The sequence below is a fragment of the Pogonomyrmex barbatus genome, unplaced genomic scaffold (genome assembly GCF_055798465.1).
Source record: "Pogonomyrmex barbatus isolate J1 unplaced genomic scaffold, ASM5579846v1 scaffold9, whole genome shotgun sequence".
Lineage (NCBI taxonomy): Eukaryota > Metazoa > Arthropoda > Insecta > Hymenoptera > Formicidae > Pogonomyrmex > Pogonomyrmex barbatus.
In genome coordinates, this window is record NW_028297193.1 from 1,738,736 (window position 1) to 1,759,956 (window position 21,221).

The 21,221-nt window shown below is 36.7% G+C and overlaps 3 protein-coding genes across 12 annotated transcripts in view; 2 read left to right on the plus strand and 1 right to left on the minus strand.

Moving 5' to 3' along the window:
- kcc (solute carrier family 12 member kcc) overlaps positions 1 to 19,032 on the plus strand; it is a 74,012-nt gene extending 54,980 nt beyond the window's left edge. For 8 of the 10 annotated variants that reach the window (XM_089084730.1, XM_089084732.1, XM_089084731.1 and 5 more), the window contains 12 exons: positions 5,978 to 6,075; positions 8,174 to 8,434; positions 8,744 to 8,929; positions 9,237 to 9,472; positions 9,637 to 9,818; positions 9,914 to 10,075; positions 10,215 to 11,653; positions 11,825 to 11,932; positions 12,073 to 12,126; positions 12,780 to 13,114; positions 13,184 to 13,323; positions 13,475 to 19,032. In XM_089084730.1, the coding sequence (XP_088940856.1) occupies positions 5,978 to 6,075; positions 8,174 to 8,434; positions 8,744 to 8,929; positions 9,237 to 9,472; positions 9,637 to 9,818; positions 9,914 to 10,075; positions 10,215 to 11,653; positions 11,825 to 11,932; positions 12,073 to 12,126; positions 12,780 to 13,114; positions 13,184 to 13,323; positions 13,475 to 13,566 (3,293 nt within the window). In that variant the 3' untranslated portion in view covers positions 13,567 to 19,032. The remainder of the gene's footprint in view (positions 1 to 5,977; positions 6,076 to 8,173; positions 8,435 to 8,743; positions 8,930 to 9,236; positions 9,473 to 9,636; positions 9,819 to 9,913; positions 10,076 to 10,214; positions 11,654 to 11,824; positions 11,933 to 12,072; positions 12,127 to 12,779; positions 13,115 to 13,183; positions 13,324 to 13,474) is intronic. The other 2 variants (XM_089084733.1, XM_089084734.1) reach the window with 2 other exon arrangements.
- Positions 8,071 to 21,221, minus strand: part of PMCA (plasma membrane calcium-transporting ATPase 3) — a 98,241-nt gene continuing 85,090 nt past the window's right edge. The window contains exon 14 of the mRNA XM_089084716.1: positions 8,071 to 8,453. Within this exon, the coding sequence (XP_088940842.1) occupies positions 8,409 to 8,453 (45 nt within the window). The 3' untranslated portion in view covers positions 8,071 to 8,408. The remainder of the gene's footprint in view (positions 8,454 to 21,221) is intronic.
- On the plus strand, positions 19,602 to 20,976 carry ND-B17 (NADH dehydrogenase (ubiquinone) B17 subunit). The gene is made up of 4 exons (XM_011641393.3): positions 19,602 to 19,758; positions 20,119 to 20,380; positions 20,460 to 20,561; positions 20,653 to 20,976. Exons 1-4 carry the CDS (start codon positions 19,751 to 19,753, stop codon positions 20,788 to 20,790), a joined length of 510 nt encoding a protein of 169 aa, XP_011639695.1. The 5' UTR covers positions 19,602 to 19,750; the 3' UTR covers positions 20,791 to 20,976.

Genomic DNA, 21,221 nt, shown 5'->3' on the forward strand with positions numbered 1-21,221 from the left:
GTTAATTTCCCTCACGAGATTGTCCCAAATTTGCCAACGTTTGGTAAATGGCGCGCGTGCAAGCACAAAGCGGAGTTTCTATTTTCCAGGCACGACACTCGCGTCCCGCTCCAGTTCCTTACGCGGCTTTCTTGCCCAACCATATTGCCTCCATCGCGACGGAGCTGCTCCACTTTTGCGATCATTAAGTTTCGATCATTTTCCGTCTTTCTGCCGCTGTATTTATTAATTTATTTGTTACAGGTATTTAAACATTCTCGAGAGACTTTTTATTAATTTTTTTATATTTCAAACCTATGTATGTTAAACAGTTTTTAAATTGTTGAAAATAGTCCTAATGTTAAAAAATCTGATATTTACGAAAGATTTCTTGTTATATTATTAAATATTTTTTTAGATAAAAAAAATGCAAGACTTACTAAAGTTTTATGCAGCTTGAAAGTTTCATAACTTTTAACTCACAATAAATTTAAATGAGAGAGATTACACGAAAGGAACAGTTTTGCTAAAGTATTTAAAAATTTGATCTGATACAGATCTGAAAGTAATCTTGTTGGATTGTCAAAATAATTATATAGGATGTTCAAATTAATTGCTAAAATGTCAAAAAGTTTTGCAGTATTATTATGTTCAAGCATCCTTAGGAGCTATCATAATTTTGAGCTCAACAAAATTAATAATTAATAAATTAATAATTAATTAATATTTTCAGATTTGTATCCAACCCAATTTTTAGGCTAACGAAATTCTTTTCGTGTATTTGTAACATTTATTAGATTAACAATTTTGGATTGACTATTAAATTTTCTTCTTCTGTGGAGATTATTGTTTATTTGAGAAATCTTGCTTTTTAGATGATCTCCAAATTAGAAACTAATATAATACAAGATATTTTATTATAAATCAACGTACAAAATATATTTATAGAACGTCGAATTGTATCTCGGTTTATGACATGTTGAAAAATAACAATTCTAAGAATATATAAATATATTTCAATCTAAAATAAATTCTTTCGCTTATCCTTTTCATAAGTCAATTTGTATAAAATGAAAATTATGAAAATTTAAGAGGATTTCGTGATCATCTTATATGAGACTTAATAAAAACTAGTTATTAATTCATTTACTGAGAGAGATTCTGTGCCATCAAGATTCGAATATTAAGATTATGATTATGAATATACATTATGAATATGATGACTAAAATAGAAAATGTATGCGGACGTTGCACAAAGGAAAAACCCTTTATGAACCTCTTATAAATTTTTGCTGCAAAAGAAATTTTATTAAAGCAATTTGCGAGGCCTATAAATCACTATAATATAGAACATCAACCGAGCAACCTGATATTGACAATCGCTGGCAGGTTTATGGTCTTACGGTCGTCATTTGTTCGCGCAGTTCGTGCTATCTGCAGGTTACAGCCTCATCAATGAGATATTACGATTATCATTATCCAACCAGAGACCAGGTCGCTTACGACCGCGTCATGAAGTATTACGAGTTTAGAGTCGTATAATTCTTACTCTGTTTGCCCGTAGTTATTGGGATCAATTCGGGGAGTAATACGAACGCTTTGTTCGCCAATTACTCCACACCCATGATACACGTGAATCTATTTGTGTCTATATACGAACAAGACGCGTGGGGGCATGCAAATGACACTCGATCATAATTATTCGCTCGTGTGCAGGACGCGTGCGAGAGAGAGAGAGAGAGAGAGAGAGAGAGAGAGAGAGAGAAACTCTTGAAATTATATCGGATGATCGTATAATATTCGGCACAGTCAATGCAATGTAGCTATATATTATAGACGTTATTTAATTTGTTATTTAATTTTGATGACTGATTTTAATACTTTCGCTTAGACCTCGATTTATACGAAGAAGTAAGAAATGGCGTAAAATTTTCCTTGACGATTTGTTCCTTAGTAAGAATTTATTTCTCTATGTTAGAGATGCTGAAGCTTTTATATAGGGGGACAACCTATGTAAGAAATGTCAGGAAATATTCTCGAAAGAGAACTCCATTTTTCGTGATGGCGATATCATATCGTTACGTTTTTCGCTCGTGGCATTGCAGCATCCGTCAAAGAAATGCAGTTCGATCAGGGACACGTGTATTTATTCGCGATATATTTCTCCTTATCGCGTTTGCTCACGGAAAAGTGACATTTCTCTCGTTTCCTTTTCTCTTTCTCTCTCTCTCTCTCTCTCTCTCTCTCTCTCTCTCTCTTTTCGTCGCTCGCTCTTTTTATCTCTTTTCTTTCTCGCTCCATCCTTTGATTATCGTACTAGAAAATCCTTTAACATAGAAATATCACGTCCGAACTTCTTTTTTATGTGAAACGAACGAACCATTTTTTACGCAAGTTACTCGTAGTAATTAAAAATTAACGCAATCACATGTCGAGCTCGTACAGAGTCGGTGAAAAGATCCGTCTCGTTTTATTTTCGTGCGAATGGAGAGCTTGTAAATAGATAAAAGAACGGTGAAAATGAAAAGTAATGAAAGTAAAAAGATTTGCTACAGCATACACCGTTGTACATGTGTATCGCGGGGCTGATGTTAATTTCTTACTCCATGTTTTTTTTCTTTTTTGAGTAAATGTTGCGTTATTGTGCACGTAAACTTGAAATGAAATATTGAGATTCGATTCCAGTATCAGTATATATATATTGGATAACGATATTGAGCTCTTAATATACCGTGCGATATTAATATCGACATTTGAATGAGCCAGGTGCCTAAGCCACAGAGTATCCAATATTCCATTTAAATAATGGAGACGTGAGTCTAACTCCGCCTCACTCAAGTGCCCGAAATATCAGAAGGAGCGGAAAATAAAATGCGGCGAAACGTACACGTACACACGTACACGGAGAAGAGATGAAATATTACGGATTATGCGATCGGACAGTGTTGGCTGCCTATTTCTCCTCCGAGCCTCGTCCGCGGTGCCGCGACAAGCGGCGGAAACGAATCGCGCGAATCGAAATCTCCCTCACGTCGCTCTCGCGGGAGCGGATTCCGACCGAGAGATTCGCGGACCGGATCGCAGCGAGATTCCCCCTGCTGCCAATAAAGTCGTCTCAAAAATTATCTTAGGCGCGGAATTCACGAACGAGATTCGGTTCCAGGCAACGTCACGAAAGATATAGCCATCGAGACGGCGCGGGGGGGAGGGAGAGGGGGAAGAACCCGATGGGAAATTCGCGGCGAGGGATTCAGATAAGGAGATCAGCGTAACACGCAGCCAAGTTAGTAGACAACAGCCAAGAAGCATCCAGCAATAATCGAGACACACGGCTCTCTCGGCTTTTCCCCTCGGATGCATTTTAGCCGCCTGTTATTTTACTTCTGTGCGCTTCTCTCTCTCTCTCTCTCTCTCTCTCTCTCTCTCTCTTTCTCGCTCTATATTTACTTCCGACACGTACCAGAGAAGCCTTGGCATTGCATCGCGCGTGAAACCATCGACCTACTTCGCATAGTCCTATTGCCTCGTCGTCTTTTCTACCATTTCTACATTTTTCCGTTACGTTACACCGCCGATAAAACTGGCGGAAATCGCGCAAGATAAAACACGGTGATTCAGACCGCAAATGGGAGGATACTACTTTTATACTACTTTTATAATAATAAAATTTATTCCCCGATAAAGCCACTGTTAAATTACAAGATGAATATTCGCGTTAATACACATTGATAAATGGTACCCAATCGTTTTTATATTTAGTTAGTAATATCCTTTTGATGGGTTACAAATTGGATATTGCAGACCAAAAGTAATTGGAGTTTGTCAATATTATGCAACTTTATTTGCGAAAAATTTTATCCGTCGTGTCTATGTAACCGACGGTTTCAATTACCCTGCCCTTACAGATGATACATTTTTAATTAAACATTTTTAATTAAACCATGCTAAGGATAAATTAATTTTTTCCAGCCATTAAGCGCGCATATGTACGTGCATATAAATATATATTTATATGCATTATTTTTTAACGTCATAGTGCAATTAAAATAGAATATGGAACATTAAATTTTTCAAAAATTTGGCATTTAATCCACGGAACGATTCTGAGAAAACTGGCGACTACAAATCTATCGGCCAAGAGCTATTGTCTTGTTTACCTTCATCGCGTAATGTCCATCGCATAATGCATTTTATTGTCGGCGTTATTCCGTCCGTTCCGTTTCGCAAGTAGATTAAGGGCAAATTTTGCGGCTCTGATATGTCACGCTGAAGCTCCTCAAGTAGACGAGCATAAGAGGAGCCTTCTCTCATGACTACCAAGTGAGGAGCACGCCGACCTCCTCGTCGACGTAAGAATGGTTGTATAATCCGCTTCGCCATCCTCTCATTCTTTTCTCGCTCGCTCTCCCAGCTTCATCCTTACGGTAATCCTTCCCAGATTTCTTTCGCCTTTACAAGTGAAAAACTGCTCACTTAAGTGACGTAATTTTATTAAAATTCATAAATTTACAAGAGATAATATGTATTCGTATATTTTTATTAGAAGTTTCATATATTACTTTTTGTTAACTTTGTATCTTTAGAAACTTGCCGTAAAATACTTTATAACAATAGCTTATCTCTGAAAAAATTATTCTTATTTGAATTTATGTATTTTTTTTTTTTTTTTTTTTTTTTATTTTGAAGAATTCGACGTTATTCACTGAGTCTTTTATCTTTCGAGCTTATAATTCGAACATTATGGACGTGCGTGTTTTCTAAAGAAAGAACTGAGTCCCCTGAGAAACGATAAATCAATCGGAGAAAATATGGCAAATTCTATATTCGAGTATTGCGGGTCTTTCGAGTTGGATAAGAAATATCTCTCTACTGGAATGAACGTCTTGATGGAATACCAAGAGAGGATCGAGATTCGCTGAGAAAGACGAATGGGCCGAGAGACCGGAGCTCTCCTCGCGAGACCGACTCTGAATTCGCGTTGATAAAAATTCTGTCAGGTCGATTAACGATCGTACGTGCCAGTTGGAACGTTGCCATTTGTATCGCGGGATGCTACATTGGAAGTTAGCCCCTTTAACGATATCGCAATATCGTTAGATTCTCGCCAATCTACAGCTTTCTTTTCGCTTACGAAATATTGTGTGAGGAAAGCGAACGTGGTAAAATGAAAAATACGCCCGAGTAACGTAAGCGAAATTATATGTGAAATATAACCCGCTTTTTTTTAAAATAGCCGACAATCTTTTAAATACCGAATACCGAACGTAGAAACAAGAATTAAAACAATCGCGTATAATCGCAAGTTTATAAAAATTTTTCATATTTTTTTTTGTCGTTGCGCACTTCAAGTTTCCAACGCATTTGTCGGACCGCGATAAAAATTAATGTTGTCACCGGACCCGGATTTATACATCATTTCACGAGCATATAATGGCTTAACAATTAATACTTAATGGTCATAAAAGTAGACGTAATGTCATATGGACCATCAAGTAGACAGTTGTAAATGTTATGACTCTCTCTAAGTACCCTAAGAGGGTTTCAGTATCTCACGAACGACCCTCTCATTAGTTCAATTGTCAGATTTTCGCGTAATGATGTACATTTTTCGCAATGTATGTCACAGGACGAGTATTTATTAATTACGCAATATTCAGCAAGTAACAGTAAACATATGGATTTTTGCGAAAACATATTTATTAGCTCAAATTATTCGCGAAACATAAGAATGAGCGAGGAAACGGAATTGAACGAAAAAAAAAGACAAAAATATAAGAGAAAATATAACAAAAAAATGGTGAAAATAAAACTTAATCATTAAATAGGTAATTAAATGCTTTCTTTTATATAGTCTTTCGCAAAAAGACGCTAATTTTCTCGAGAACATTCTTAATATGCCATTAACAGTAGAAACTTCAAGGTAGAATAATTTCGTTTTTAAAGAACTTTAAAATCCAGACAAAACAGTGAATAATTAATTATGTTTTCTTACTTCCAGGCGATGGAGGCGGCGCAGGCGGAGATGGCGATCCTATTGTCAGCGGTACCAATTCCGAGAAAAGATCGGGATATGAGACCAATCTATATCTCTACAGTGTAAGTATAACAAATTAAATCTCATTTCGCGAAGTTATACTTTAAAACATAAACCTATTTTAATTAAAAAGTCAGCGCATATTTTTAAAGAAAAAGGAAAATTTCTATGTCTATCGGAAAAAAGAAGAAGAAATATGCATAGCTTGAACTCGTTAACTTTTAATGTCATGTTTATTAATCATTTTCCTGCCGTTGGATTCTTCTCTAAAAAAGATTATCTGCTCCGATATAAATTATAAAAAGGTTAATGTGTAATAATTACTGTATTCTGTAATTATAAAAAAAAAAACCGCGGTTTACGAACAGAACAGCCTTGCTGAAAACTGATTCGCCGTAAAGTTAAGAGGATTATTTGCGAAATTACATTTTTTGCGACAGCTGCAGTTTCCTCAATAGCGTGTTGCATTTTGGAATTCTGAGAAAACAAAATGAAATTTCGCGACCGTTAAGAATCCTTTTCTGAATTTCGCGACCGCTAAGAATCCTTTTCTGAATTTCTGTTCTTTTATAACGAAAGTTAAGCCATACTCTCAGGAACTAAGCCCTTTCTTTTCCTCCCTCTTGTCATCGTTCCTTCTTAGAGTTTTAACGAAGGATCCTACTACTTTTCTAACCGTAAGAGAGCGGCTGGCGGCTTCCAGCCCAGTTTCCTTATCTACCTAGTTCTGTTTAAAATTGCGTTTTAAAATTGCATTGTCGAGCTATGAACCGCGCGCGGGATGAGTATTGTGCCCCGTTTCTTCCTTCGAATCCGATAATTCGCTCCACGGCGACTTTAACCCTCTCGTATTTCTCGTTTAACTCGACCGAACACCGCAATTGAAGATAAACCTGAGAAGGTGTAATAGCGGTACATTTTTATCGCGCATGTAAATCTCAGGAGAAATCATTCCCGACGAAGAAAATTACAACTGAAAAGGGAAAAGAGATGCAGCGGAATTTTGAAGGGTAATTTACACACTTGTACCTGAAAATAGTTATGATTTTATTCACTTTACGAACTTGTCAAATTTTATCAAGATCACAGAGGGGGAAAGAGTGAATTTATGGATCTCATTCGTCGAATCGGAGCTTTAACTAAATTGCCTGCTATAAAAAAGTGTGACATGCAAAGATAAAAAAAATTAGAGAGATACATCACGAAAAAGATAGATCTAGAGTATATTACAATTTCGTGAGAAAAAAATTGTCGCGTCGATCTTTCTAGCTTGTATTCTTTAAAATCTCTTCTCTTTTACTACGTTATTATATTCGAACATAATCTTATTTGCAAATCCGTGTAACACGCAATCAGAATGCCCGATGTGAAAAGGAGTCGTTATGAAATTAGATCGACAATGTGTAATATCGTTGTAACGAGGTTGCAGCGAGAACTTACATGACAAAGGAGTAACAATTTCCATAAAAGCGTCCCGGCGGACGGAGTTACGCGACACTTTCCCGCAAAAGTTTGTCAATAAAATTGCAAATGAGGTTGTGACGTCCCTTTCGGCATAATAAGAAACCTTATATGAGAAATTATTGGATACCACAACGGACGGGGGTTGCGATTCTTGCCATAGGAACAAGCGCGCGAGTGATAAGAGTCTACGACTGGTGAGAGGAATCATTCATCTCAGGATTCTTCTGTATTCTGTTCGATAACAAAATCTGTATACAACCAGACGAAAATAGAAAAAAAACATATGTGTATATATATATATATATATATATATATATATATATATATATATACAGCTGGGTAAAAGTAGCAAAAGTTTGTACGTGACCGTGCAGACAGAAGTAGTAAGAGTTTATATATGATCAGCCATGACTGGCTGAAATACGAAGCTTATATTCCTTAAATGTCGAATAGAATAATTGAGCTAACGGAATGTACAGCAAAAGATCGCATTTTTTTCTCACAAGAGAGAACTTTTTAATTAAAATGTGTTGTCATTAGGATATTACTACTAGAGAAGGAAGAAAAAATAATAACTAAAAATAATAACTCGCTCGGGGTGAAAAACGTAATTTTATTTTCAAGTCTCATATCGAGTTACATACGATACGTAGTTACATACGATAGATGAAAATATCACATCGTGAATCCTTGCAGGAGGAGATGGAGGATCGGCCGCGAATCTCGACGTTGCTCAACAGCTTGGCCAACTATAGCAACACCATCCCTGCCGCGACTGATCCGGACAAACCAGCCCCGCCTGCGGGGGGTGGGGCGCGGATGGGTACTCTCATAGGTGTCTACTTGCCGTGTATCCAGAACATCTTTGGCGTGATCCTCTTTATCCGGTTGACATGGGTAGTCGGCACAGCCGGCGCCATTCAGGGTTTCTTCATCGTGCTTTGCTGCTGTTGCGTTGTGAGTATTCGTCTCCTAACTGCAAATCAAAATTTCAATCACATATTATGCGCATGTATAAAAGTACAGAAACGTGAAAAAAAAAAATTTGAAACCATACCATACAAGTTTAAGGATATGCGAAATTCAATAATATAATATTTTATTAATATCTCGTTCATCAATAGCAGAAGTTTAAGTTGATTTGAGAAATTTAGAGATATTGAGATATTAATTTTTGAAATCTTAGCGACTGAAGACGAATAACTTTTCGCGAGTTCGGTGAACGTAAAACCGATTGCAAATTATGATTATTCTTCGTTTGCGTAGACGATGCTAACAGCAATCAGCATGAGTGCCATCGCCACCAACGGCGTGGTGCCGGCCGGTGGTTCCTACTTCATGATTTCGAGAAGCTTAGGCCCGGAATTCGGCGGCGCGGTGGGTATGCTGTTTTACACCGGTACCACCTTGGCTGCTGCGATGTACATCATCGGTGCCGTCGAGATCGTCCTCGTAAGTATCGATCAGTTAACAATGTTACAACGTGTCAATCGTAGCTCTCCTAATTAACTGGTTACGATAATTAACTTATACTTCGCTTCTAATAAAAAGAGACTATCTTGGTATTTCATAATCGTCACGTTTAAGATTAACGTTGATTGATTATGTAACGCATGTGGAACTCGCAATGTACATAAAAAAATGCAATTTATTGCATTTTAAATATTATATTACGATAGAATTTTATATGATTTTGTAAAAACTCAAGAGGACTCTGCATTTTTTTCTGTCTCGTTAACTTTACGATACGTCTGTGCAGACTTATATGGCGCCGTCGCTCAGCATATTCGGCGACTTCACGAAAGACGCGAACATTATGTACAACAACTTTCGAGTGTACGGCACTGTCTTGCTGATGATAATGGGCACGATTGTCTTTGTGGGCGTAAAGTTTGTTAACAAGTTCGCCACCGTCGCACTGGCCTGCGTCATTTTATCCATCCTCGCTGTTTACGTGGGGCTCTTCGTAAACTTTAACGGGAGCGAGGCTCTCAAGTAACTAAACTTATTTACGATACTAATTTTCCCATTATGCAGTCATTACTACTATCGGAATATCGTGACAATTATAATAATACGACGATAAGTGATTATAAATGAGAATGAATGAAAAAGCAAAAAAGATCTAGTGTTTTAAAGAACTGATACTTGTGTTTTAGATTATGTATACTTGGCAGAAGATTACTAAAGGATCTTAATGTTTTAACCGATTGTAATAAAAACGTCAGCGGCGTTTTACATAATATTTATTGCAACGGCACGAGATGCGACCGATATTACCTCGAGAACAATCTTACCATTGTTAACGGTATTCGCGGCTTGGCGAGCGGTGTATTTCTAGGTGAGATTAGAATTTAATTGTATCAGAAATATTAAAGAACAATATAAAATAAAAATATGGAGGATACTCTCTGTTTTCTATTTTTTGCCACGCAGAGAACATATGGGACAGTTTCCAAGAGGAGGCTCAGTTAATCGCTTACGGACATGATCCGAAGGACATCGACGTTCTGTCGGGATCGAGCTTCAATCAGGTCCAGGTCGATCTCACTACAACCTTCACTATTCTCATCGGTATATTCTTTCCTTCCGTTACAGGTAAGCAAATGCAAACATTAACATATTTAATATAGTGTTACATTCATCTTTTTATTGCATTCGATGTAAACCTCGTCAACTTTTAATTAACGTTACGATATTTATTTTTAACTAACAAGATACTGAATTTAATGTGTAGGTATTATGGCGGGTTCCAACCGATCCGGTGACCTGGCTGATGCCCAGAAATCCATTCCAATCGGCACGATCTGCGCAATCGTGACGACTTCCACGGTTTATCTGTCCAGTGTCCTACTATTTGCCGGCACTGTTGACAATTTGCTGCTACGCGATAAATTCGGGCAGAGTATCGGCGGCAAGCTGGTAGTAGCGAACATGGCCTGGCCGAATCAGTGGGTGATCCTGATCGGCTCATTCTTATCCACTTTGGGTGCTGGCCTTCAATCTCTCACAGGAGCGCCGCGATTGCTACAGGCGATTGCTAAGGACGGTATCATTCCCTTCCTAACGCCATTCGCAACCAGTTCCAGTCGAGGCGAACCTACTCGCGCTTTGGTGCTCACTGTCTTGATTTGCCAGGGCGGTATCCTGCTCGGCAACGTGGACTATCTAGCACCATTGCTGTCTATGTTTTTCCTTATGTGTTACGGTTTCGTCAATCTCGCCTGTGCCCTGCAAACACTGCTACGCACACCCAATTGGCGGCCACGTTTCAAATATTACCACTGGAGCCTGTCGTTCCTCGGCTTGGCTCTCTGCATCGCCATCATGTTTATGACTAGTTGGTACTACGCACTGCTGGCAATGGGTATGGCTAGCTGCATTTATAAATATATCGAGTATCGCGGCGCCGAAAAGGAATGGGGTGACGGTATTCGCGGTCTAGCGTTGTCCGCTGCCAGATACTCGTTGCTCAGGCTCGAGGAGGGTCCACCGCACACGAAGAACTGGCGCCCACAGATCTTGATCCTCGCCAAACTTACCGATGACTTGGTGCCTAAGTATCGCAAGCTCTTTGCCTTTGCCAGTCAACTCAAGGCTGGTAAGGGTCTCACTATCAGTGTCAGTTGTATCCCCGGTGACTATACGCAGAATTCGGGTGAAGCGCTAGCAGCCAAGCAGAGTCTCAAGAAGACCGCGGCGGAAGAAAGAGTGAAAGGTTTCGTCGATGTTCTCGTTGCAAAGAATGTTGTCGAAGGGCTGAGCTCACTGATACAAAATACCGGGCTTGGCGGCTTAAAGCCTAATACAGTGATACTGGGATGGCCGTACGGCTGGCGACAATCGGAGGAGGAAAGAACCTGGCGAGTCTTTTTGCAGACTGTGAGGAGCGTTGCGGCTGCAAAAATGGCATTGTTGGTACCCAAAGGCATAAACTTCTTCCCAGATTCCAGCGAAAAGATTATTGGCAACATTGATGTCTGGTGGATTGTTCATGACGGTGGCTTATTGATGCTACTACCGTTCCTGCTGAAACAACATCGTACCTGGAAGAACTGCAAGATGAGAATTTTCACAGTTGCGCAGATGGAAGACAATTCAATACAAATGAAGAAGGATCTGAAGAAATTTTTGTATGACTTGAGAATCGAGGCGGAAGTGGAGATTGTCGAAATGGTAATTTGATTCTACAATTTCGAAAAAAAAGTTTAAATTTATTAGAAAATTTTCTTCTATTTTATTTCTTAAAGATGAATGAAACGCAATGCAAATTTTTAACGACGAAATATGCATAATAACGCGAATATTTTGATAAATTTATATTTCGTAATCTTGATCTGTTTGCAGACAAATACCGATATCTCCGCGTACACATACGAACGCACTCTAATTATGGAGCAAAGAAACCAGATGCTACGCGAGCTGCAATTAAATAAGAAGCAATCACTTGGAGTGGTGAGTATTAAATCGTGGATAAAGGGGGAAAATTGATTACTGTAATATGTACAGGCATATAATGCTAAGTAACAAGAAATGGTGACGGTGATACTGATCGGTGTGTGTGTCTGTTTGTTGCGTGCTCTTCACGGATAAAGGTGCAGTCATTGGTGGACTTCAACGAGGTACCCGCCGAGGAAAAATTACCTCTGGTTTGTCAGATTACCCCCGGAGTTCCATGTATGCCTCTCTCCCATCATTGCTCCATTGCACCGACGGTTTTATTGTGTTATATTTCCTTCCTCATGATATCACATAACAGTCTTATTATTATATTCCCAGTAATATTAAGGTAGAAGAAACTGCCGCGGATCAAGAGTTGATATTTTATAAATATAGTAAATTAAATTCTTTGGTATTATAGGAAACGTCAGTTTAAACTAGAAACGTTTTATTAAAGTTAAAAGTAAAAATAAATTTCTAATTTCTAAAATATGACTTTCTAAAGAATATAACAAACGATATTCTGTGAAAATAAATTATAAATAATTTAAGAGATAGGGGATAATTTTCTGTTTTGTATTTTCCAACTTTCGAAAATCAAAATTGTTTTAAGAAACAATTCTTAGATATTATGTTATTTTATTAAACGACCACGTCGGTTTATTTCTTCCTGTCCATCATAATCTCAGGAACTCTTCGCGACTCCCAGTTTCAGCTTAATTGGCACGATCGCTTACATAGATAGCATTGATTTATGATCATAGTGCTTTGATGCTAGATTATTAGTCACCTCTCGACTGTCCATCCTGCTGCACAGAATAAAGTGTTTGCTTATTCACTCAATGGTATTACTATTATACAGGTACAGGCGATCGTAGATCACCATCACAACGTGGATGCCAAAGTGCCGACGAAAGTGAGATTCCAGGAGCCGGGTAATCAAAGTACGAATGTGACCGACGATACGAAGCTAATGGAAACCGAATTAAACAACAAGGAGGACGTTGCTGAGGAGCTAAATGAAAAGGACGAAGTTAAAGAGAACAATGACGAAGAATCAAAGCTAATCAGTAGCTCGCCCAAGGCGGAAAACAGAGAGAATACTGAGAAGGAGGCAAAGGGAGCAATGGAGGCGAAAGAAAATGCAGCTCAGGAAAACAAAAATCAAAGTCCGGTTAAGAAACCTACAATTACACCGTGAGTATTGCGATTATTTTCTTGATTTTGACGTCGATATTTATTCTTTAATAATCAATTTTACAACAGCGACGAGGGTGACGTGAGACGTATGCACACTTCGTTGAAATTGAACGAAGTAATTCGCAAGATGAGCAGTGAGGCTCAGTTAGTCATCCTAAATCTTCCTGGTCCGCCACGGGACACGAAGATGGAGCGTGAATCTAATTGTATCCTTTTGATCGTAAAAATACATTATTTAAATAAATTATTAGCTGCAACCTGGTAAATAATGAATAAATTTCCGAGTAAAATTAATGATTTTGGGAAAAACAAAAAATAAAAGGAAATTGTTAATTTTTCTTGACTGCCGAAAACCAGATATGGAATTCCTCGAGGTGCTCACCGAAGGCTTGGAACGAGTATTGATGGTGCGGGGTAGTGGACGAGAGGTAATAACCATCTATTCGTGAACTGAAGCGACGGGAATTGATGCCGCTGCCTTGCGGAAGCAGAGCTCTAGTTTACTTCTCAGTGACCTAAACGACACTACCCTAAGGAACATACTGCTCTTGTGCCATTGTCTGCGCAGTCACTTGCGTTGCGCGCTCTGAAAGTCATTGAAGAGAAGAAGATGATGACGATGATCGTTCATATTGAACACGGAAGACGAAGTTTCATTGAAACCGACTAATTATACGGACCGTAACGACCGATCGTCGTTTAATAATGAAGCCAAAAGCGATGATGCCAAAGGATAGATTTTCTTTAAATGAATTTCCGAACGTAGAACGCGCGGGTTTTTGTGTCAGGTACGTACGCATCGAAGGCGTCGTATACGGCAGCAGACTGTTCAGATTTAAACTTGACAAACTTGTCGAGCTCATCCGAGCTCGCCGGGCAAAGCATATTGTATTGGTATCTTTCAGAAATCGCCGGTACAAAAACTGTAGCTCAATAACACGAGTCCCGAGTAAACGTCACTTCGATTCAATTTCTTGCAACCGACAGCTAAAACGAAAAAGAGAACAAAAGTATAGCAAAAAGAGGGAGGGGAAAAAAATATGAGAATCAAAATTTGGTCCGAGGCTAAGGTCGAAGCATCTACGAAACCACTGCCAGACTACTTTCTAAATGCTTCGCGTTTAACCAAAGACGCGAGAGGCTCATTTTTCTACATGCATTGTCGTTAATAGGGAAAGAATAAGAGTAGTAGATATGTATATAATTTTATTGCTTAATAGGTGACTCTAGAGTAGCCTAGGATAGCGCTGACTTTTATTATGATTAATAAATATATGTGTGTATTTGATAATAGAGAAAGACGACGAATACGTCGCGAGTATTATTGTATTTCCTTCGGGGACTGAGGCCCCGCTCTTTTCTCCAATCTCGCGCGGAAATCTTTACACACATACGAACAGACACATGTACACGCATTCGCGCGCGTTTGTATCGTCTTTAAGGCCTACCGGTCCAAGATGCCACTACCACTTATTAATTGATAACACCAAGTGAAGTTGAATCGTGACGCGAGGAGTACAACCCGAAAGACTCAATGCCAAAATGTGTGGCGATCCTTACCGAATCTCATCGAAAGATATATATACGTATAGCGCTAGCGTGTATAAAATAATTCTAATTGCATTAAATGTCGTTGCATGTCACGTTTCGCGCGTAGCCCCATTTCCGGCCACGCTCCATTTAGATAGGCATTCTCTAATGTACCTAATTAATCAGCGAGCGCAAAATGATCACGCCGGTAATCGCTTTTCTCAGTTTCTTCGACGACATCGACAAATCGATTTTTATTATATATGCGACCATAGTAAATTAAATTTATTATCGATATTAAGAAAGAAAAAAAATTATCTACTTTAAATCATTTTTAAGACAGTTAAATTTGTTTGATTTGAACATTATCGACCCAGCGCTAAGTATCGTTTTCATTCCTAAAATGGTTAATTTATTTTACTTTTTGATTATCAAAAGAATGGTAACTTTTATTTGATCAAATAATTTATTCCTTTTGATTTTCTTTAACAAGCAAAACTTTCGACGAAATCTCTGAGAAAGACATAATCGCAGAACTAGCATTTAATGTAATATTTATTAATACTTAATACTATTTAATCAGTGTCCGTGAGTAAGTTATAATGTGCTACACGCGATTACATACCACGACTTGTCAAATTTCTGCAAAAATTGTCGCAACCAGCGAAGGTGGTGATGAGCGTGGTGATGAGAATTCAATGATCATTTTGACTGTATAAACAATATGTGTCGAAATTATCACATTTTTTCTCGGTTACAAATATTAAAACAAAGAAAATAATTGTTTCAAAATATCGAAATTGATGACTCTCATAATGACTCCAATTCGCAGAGCGTAATTTTAAAAACAATTTTCTAATCTATTTTAAATTGTATTGAATATTTAATCATTTTCATCGATAAAAAATATATTCAATATTAAAAATTAAAATGATAGTATAATATAAATATAGTATAATATAAAATCAATTAAATTTTTGCTGAGAAAAATTGGACGCCAATTTTTCGAAAGAAATAAAACGTGATAATTTCGGCACATTCTTATATATATATATATATATATATATATACATATATATGTACATTCACATTCATTGTAAAGTAAATGCACTGTTCTGCAATACAAATTGCCAGAAAAAGAGAAGAAGAATGTTATAATTATACCATATGAAAGTGTATCGGATTAAATTCGGATCAGTACGAACCGATATCGTCGCTGATCCGCTAGTCTAGACAAAAAAATATTTACATTAACATGGGAGAAGAGATTCCTATATATCCCACGCACTAAATTGTTTCACTTTTAATTCCGACGCAGATTCGGATCGCGTCGAACACTCCTAGGCAAAAGGGAAAAAAAAAGAGAAGGGACGTCGCATCAGCGGAAGAATATTTGATCGCTGACTTCGCGAAACAATCAAATGTAGCGAAATGCTCCTCAACACCAGTTCAACGGATATATGCAAGCAATATGTATCTTCATACCGGCTGCATCGCGACAAACGAATATCTGAAACAAAGCTGGGTACATAGAGACTCTAAATGTATAGAAAACGTATATATATATATATATATATATATATATACACATACATAAATTATCGTCCTCTCTCCCTATATATATATATATATATATATATATATATAGATCTTTTTCTCGTCCATGATGTTTACGACATGTACTTTATAATTTTATTACGTTACTTATCGATTGCATATATTTTATGTGTACTTATCTTACTCGATAGGTATTGGCACTGCATAGTTTATATGAGACATGTTGACAAATGAGAAAGTTTATCGCGAATAATAAGTCGACTGTTGCCGGATAAATCATTATACACATGTTGTACATAAACACATAGCTAAAAGAATGAGGAAAAAAAGAATAAAACGATCGTGTTTATCAGATTAAAGAATTTAAAGAAGATTTAAAGAAGAAGGAAAGGGTAAAGGGGAAAAAAACGAGAAAGAGGAAATGAATAGGATCTTTTACACAGATCGAACAGTATTGCAGTGTTCTGCTGCCGCTTTAATATTTTACTATCGTCGTATTTACTTTAAATGCACAATGACCACATGCACACAAACGTCTGCGTACGTGTGATATATATTATATAGAGTACATATACATATATTTGGCCGAGAAGAATGAAAATGGTGCGAGATAAGAATTATAGAACTCGGAGTCGGTTGCTGCTCCGCGACCCTCGGCCCTCTCCTTAGTTTAATAGCGAAGCAAATTCAACGGAGATCAGCACGTTTTACACCGTTCTCATTCTATTCGCGCTGATAGTGCGTGTTATCGACAACGGCGGAGGATGCGTCCGGCGTCCGCGGTTTATGTTCGCTTTGCGGAAACAAAATAAACACTTCAAACGCGTTCCGAATATTCCGTCTCCGTTACCACGAGAGTGACTCCTTCTAATTGCATTTTATAGAAGATAGATCGCAAAAGACTGAACAAGCGAGCTGTGACGGGAACACGGTGAAAATGTATGCGGCTCATTGTGAATAGATAAAAAATGCGCACAATACTTTGGCTATAAAGGAGTTTTCAAGCTGCAAAATAGAAGATAAGATAGCTATTTCAGGTGGCGAGTAAAAGCCAAGAGTCCAGCCGCGGCTACAACTGTTTTGTCTTATTCCCGTTGATCGAGATCGGAGAATATCTATGAAAGTTGTTGGAGATGTTATTTGGTTTCCGCAATTTATTGTAAGCGACAGTATAAGAAGAAGTGCGAGATTCTTTCTTCCAGAGAATACACAAAGTTTCGTTCATCAAAATTGGGAAATATTCTCGTCTTCACCGAATATCCTTAAAATATTCCGAGAATATTCTCCGAAAAATATATTCTAATCTTCGAAGAAAACTGTCCGAAAATTTCCGGAGAGCTCTTGTCGGTTCCCTGAGAAAATTTGTTCTTTAAAAAAACAAAAAAAAAAAAAAACAAAAAAAGCAAAAAAAACCCATTTTCGCTGCATCTTTTCGCAACATTTCCGCGCTAATCTCGAACGTAAATTTCGGGCGATGGAGGTGTACTCGGCTGTTAAACGAGTTAATAATCGTAATACCTGCGGGCTTGGCATTTGTCGGGGTATAGTGCGGCGTTTTCCGGCGTTTTGCGGCGCGTTCCGTTTAAAATGGAACCGCGTTCCGGATTTAAATCACCTCTAGGCTGTGAGATGCGAGCTAAGCAGCGGACAAACTTGCTCGAAACCTCAATCATATGTGTCAAATCAAGTATAAATCTACTTTTAACGTATATCGATATTAACCGATTTAAAAGAGAGGAAAAAAAAAGAAAAGAAAGAAACTTTTACCAAAGCTCCTGTGACGGGAGACGTACACGTACGACTTACTTCTCACTCCAGAACCTGCGACGATTTCTTCTGCCCTTGGGACTCGAATAAAGAAATATATTTATTGACTCCCATATGGGAAAGAGAAAGGAAAAATGAGATATATATATAGAGAGAAAATAAAGATGTTATTAAATATACATACAGAGCGGACCCGAGGCGAGAGAATAGGAGTCGGCAAGAGAAATGTGTCCTCGAATTTGAGGTAATTCTTTCCGTAACATCTCATATTAAGTATCTTAGATTTGCATATATTCAGCGAGTAAGACTTTGTATCCTTAACAGTTAACTCTCATCGTACTTAGTTTTGATTTTAGCTTACCTACGTACTTACACTCGGTTGAAGTAATTTCGGAAAATGTCATCCCAAATTCGTCGATGCCTTTCATAGATCCCGCCTTTTTCTGGTCCACATTATATATATATATATAAATATATAAATATATGTATACTATATGTTTACAAGGTGTCTGCTTTCTCTTGACAATAGATATTGTAACGAAATTGAAAAAGCGCGTTTGAGAGAGGAACGAAGCAACTTTGCCAGTAAAACTATATGATTTAAGGAAGACTTACAAATGGAATTATAATGCTATCGAGTCTGTGATTGTTTTTGTATGTGTTTCGTGTTTGCATGTGAATAAAAATTAATTCCGTGCAGACTCGTTCACGGCTCGTTGTATGTGCGCTTAATTTATTTTTCGGTTGTCACTTTAAACACTACGTCACGAGACGCAACTCTCACGGACTATCGTTGGGAGGAAGTGAAGTACGATTGCGAGACACCCTGTACACACATACGAGATACAAGATAGTATATTTGTAGATACAGATTTTAGTCACATCTGGATAGTATATAGAGTCAATACTGTGAAAAAGCCTGTAACTTACCTACCTATACCCTTAGATAATAGATGATGACACTTGTAATTGATTTACGAAAGATAAAGTATATGAATGAAGAACTATACTGCGAGAGAGTCGATTAAATAAATAAATAAATGATATATCTACGACCAAAAGTATCAATTTATACCATCGTCATTCTTCAATATACTTTTATCATTATTATTAAGTTGTCTATATTTATATATATCATTTTTTATATGATCATTATATATTTTATATCTTTTTATTTTTAAAAATTTGATACATTTTTTTAAATGCAAAAATACAAGAGTATTTTTAGATATATACAAATAAATTAATAAATATTTATAAAAATGTAGAATATTTGAAGCTGGCGTTAACAAGTTAGAAATTGTGCTTTTAGAAGTGATGTTGATCAAATTTAATTTCTCCAACGTTTTATTAACATGAATAAAATTATATTAATTTTTAGTAATTATTAACATTTTATTTATTTTTAATATTAACTTACAAAGTAATATTTGGACTCAACACAGATAAAATAAATTTTAATAATTATATTTTAAAAACAAATTTTATTTGCATTAATTATCAATTAATTAGTCGATCAAGTTGATTAGTTGAACATTGATTAAAATAATGTTTGATCAAACTTTATTTTATTTATATACATTTTTCATATCATTATTGAATTTCTCTGTAGCCTCTCGAAAAAAAACCAAGTTTCTTATAAAAGATGGCGCGAGAAGTAAAACTTTCTGCAACCGTTTGTATATGTGATGTAACAGCGCAAGTAGATCTAACCTTACTTTTGATCTGAAGAATCAGTGCTTTTAATATCCTGGGACTTAGGCGTTTCTCCAGAGAATCATGTCGCGGTAGGATATTTTTTATTTATCAAAAATTCTCTGCTCTTTGAAATATATAAATTTTATGACAGACCAATAACAAGCGTAAACAAATATTTGGATGTTGACATGTACCACTTTTGACATATAATTTTGATATGACATTAAAGTTTCAGATTCTCTTGATAAAAAATAGCTGGATCTTATTTCACTTATTTTGTATAAATTCTCTTATTATTTGAAACCATCACCAACATTTCATAAAAATTGTTCAGTAATAGAATTCATGCATATCATAAAGAAGAAACAGAGCAATGCTTAGTTATTTACAGGTAACAATAGTGTATAGTTATCGCAATTTACTGCAATTTGTTGTAATTTGTTTCATAGAGTACCAGATGTTCCGGATACGTCGGCCATGAATGGAGACAGGCCCATGACCATAGTGCGTCGTATGGAACGTGAAAGGGAACGGATGCTCGGAATGACGGATGAGGAGCGAGCATGGAGGAAAAAGTGGCTGGATGCACAGAAGCTTGATCCTGAGGAACCAATAACACCACCAGGTTACTATGAAGAGATGTACAATCCAATCAGAAGATTCTACATGGCACCTGGACTAAAATTTGAGAGCATGTTGGCGCCATACATAGTAATAAAGAATATTTAGCTAATAGTATGGACTTGTGATATTTAGAAAAGAAGTATTAATAATTCCTATTCTTTTATAGGGTGAGTTGAAGGCAACGGTAACACGGCGTTCGATAACCAGACTTATGATGAGTTTCATTGGAATCTATTGTGTCTATTATCATGTGAAATACAATAAAAAGGTATGGCAACACAAATTTATCTCAACATACCGAATGCATTGCTTTATTAAAATATTCCATACACATTTTTACATATTTTTTATTTTCTCAGAATTGGATGAAAAATGGCGGATTCCAAATCTCGGTGAGCAGATCGAAAATGTATCCTGACAATAAGGACCTGAAAGCTCTGTACAAAACGAAGGGCAATGAATTCTATGTGAATGGTTTCGATAAATCTCCTATATAAATGCTCCATTTTTCTTGTATAGTTATTATTTAATTAACATCGTTAAATGTCATTAAAATAAAAAACACGATGTTGTTAATAAACATTGTTAGTGATAAATGCAAAATAATTTCTTGTAGGATATATTTGACATGTTATATATATTGTTTCGTCCAAATACACAAGACTACATTCGTGTGCTTGCCATGAATGAGTAAATTTTCGTTACCAAGAAACAAATAGTTTTAATAAACAAATATATAGCACAAAATTATTATAATAGAAGCGAACAATCATATAGCGATTATTTTTTTCAAATTTTGTTTATATAAATGTTTATTTTTTTCATTTTGGTTGATTTGAGACATCAATTTTTCTTAATAATTATTCCAATATAATCAGTCTTTTAAAACATGAATTTTCACGTTTTGCACGTAAACATCAGGAAATAA

Excerpts from the sequence above, each read along its gene's own strand:
- ND-B17 (XM_011641393.3), top strand. Across the intron at positions 20,381-20,459 it reads GCATGTTGGCGCCATACATA|GGTGAGTTGAAGGCAACGGT; the intron begins GTAATAAAGAAT and ends ATTCTTTTATAG. Across the intron at positions 20,562-20,652 it reads ATGTGAAATACAATAAAAAG|AATTGGATGAAAAATGGCGG; the intron begins GTATGGCAACAC and ends TTATTTTCTCAG.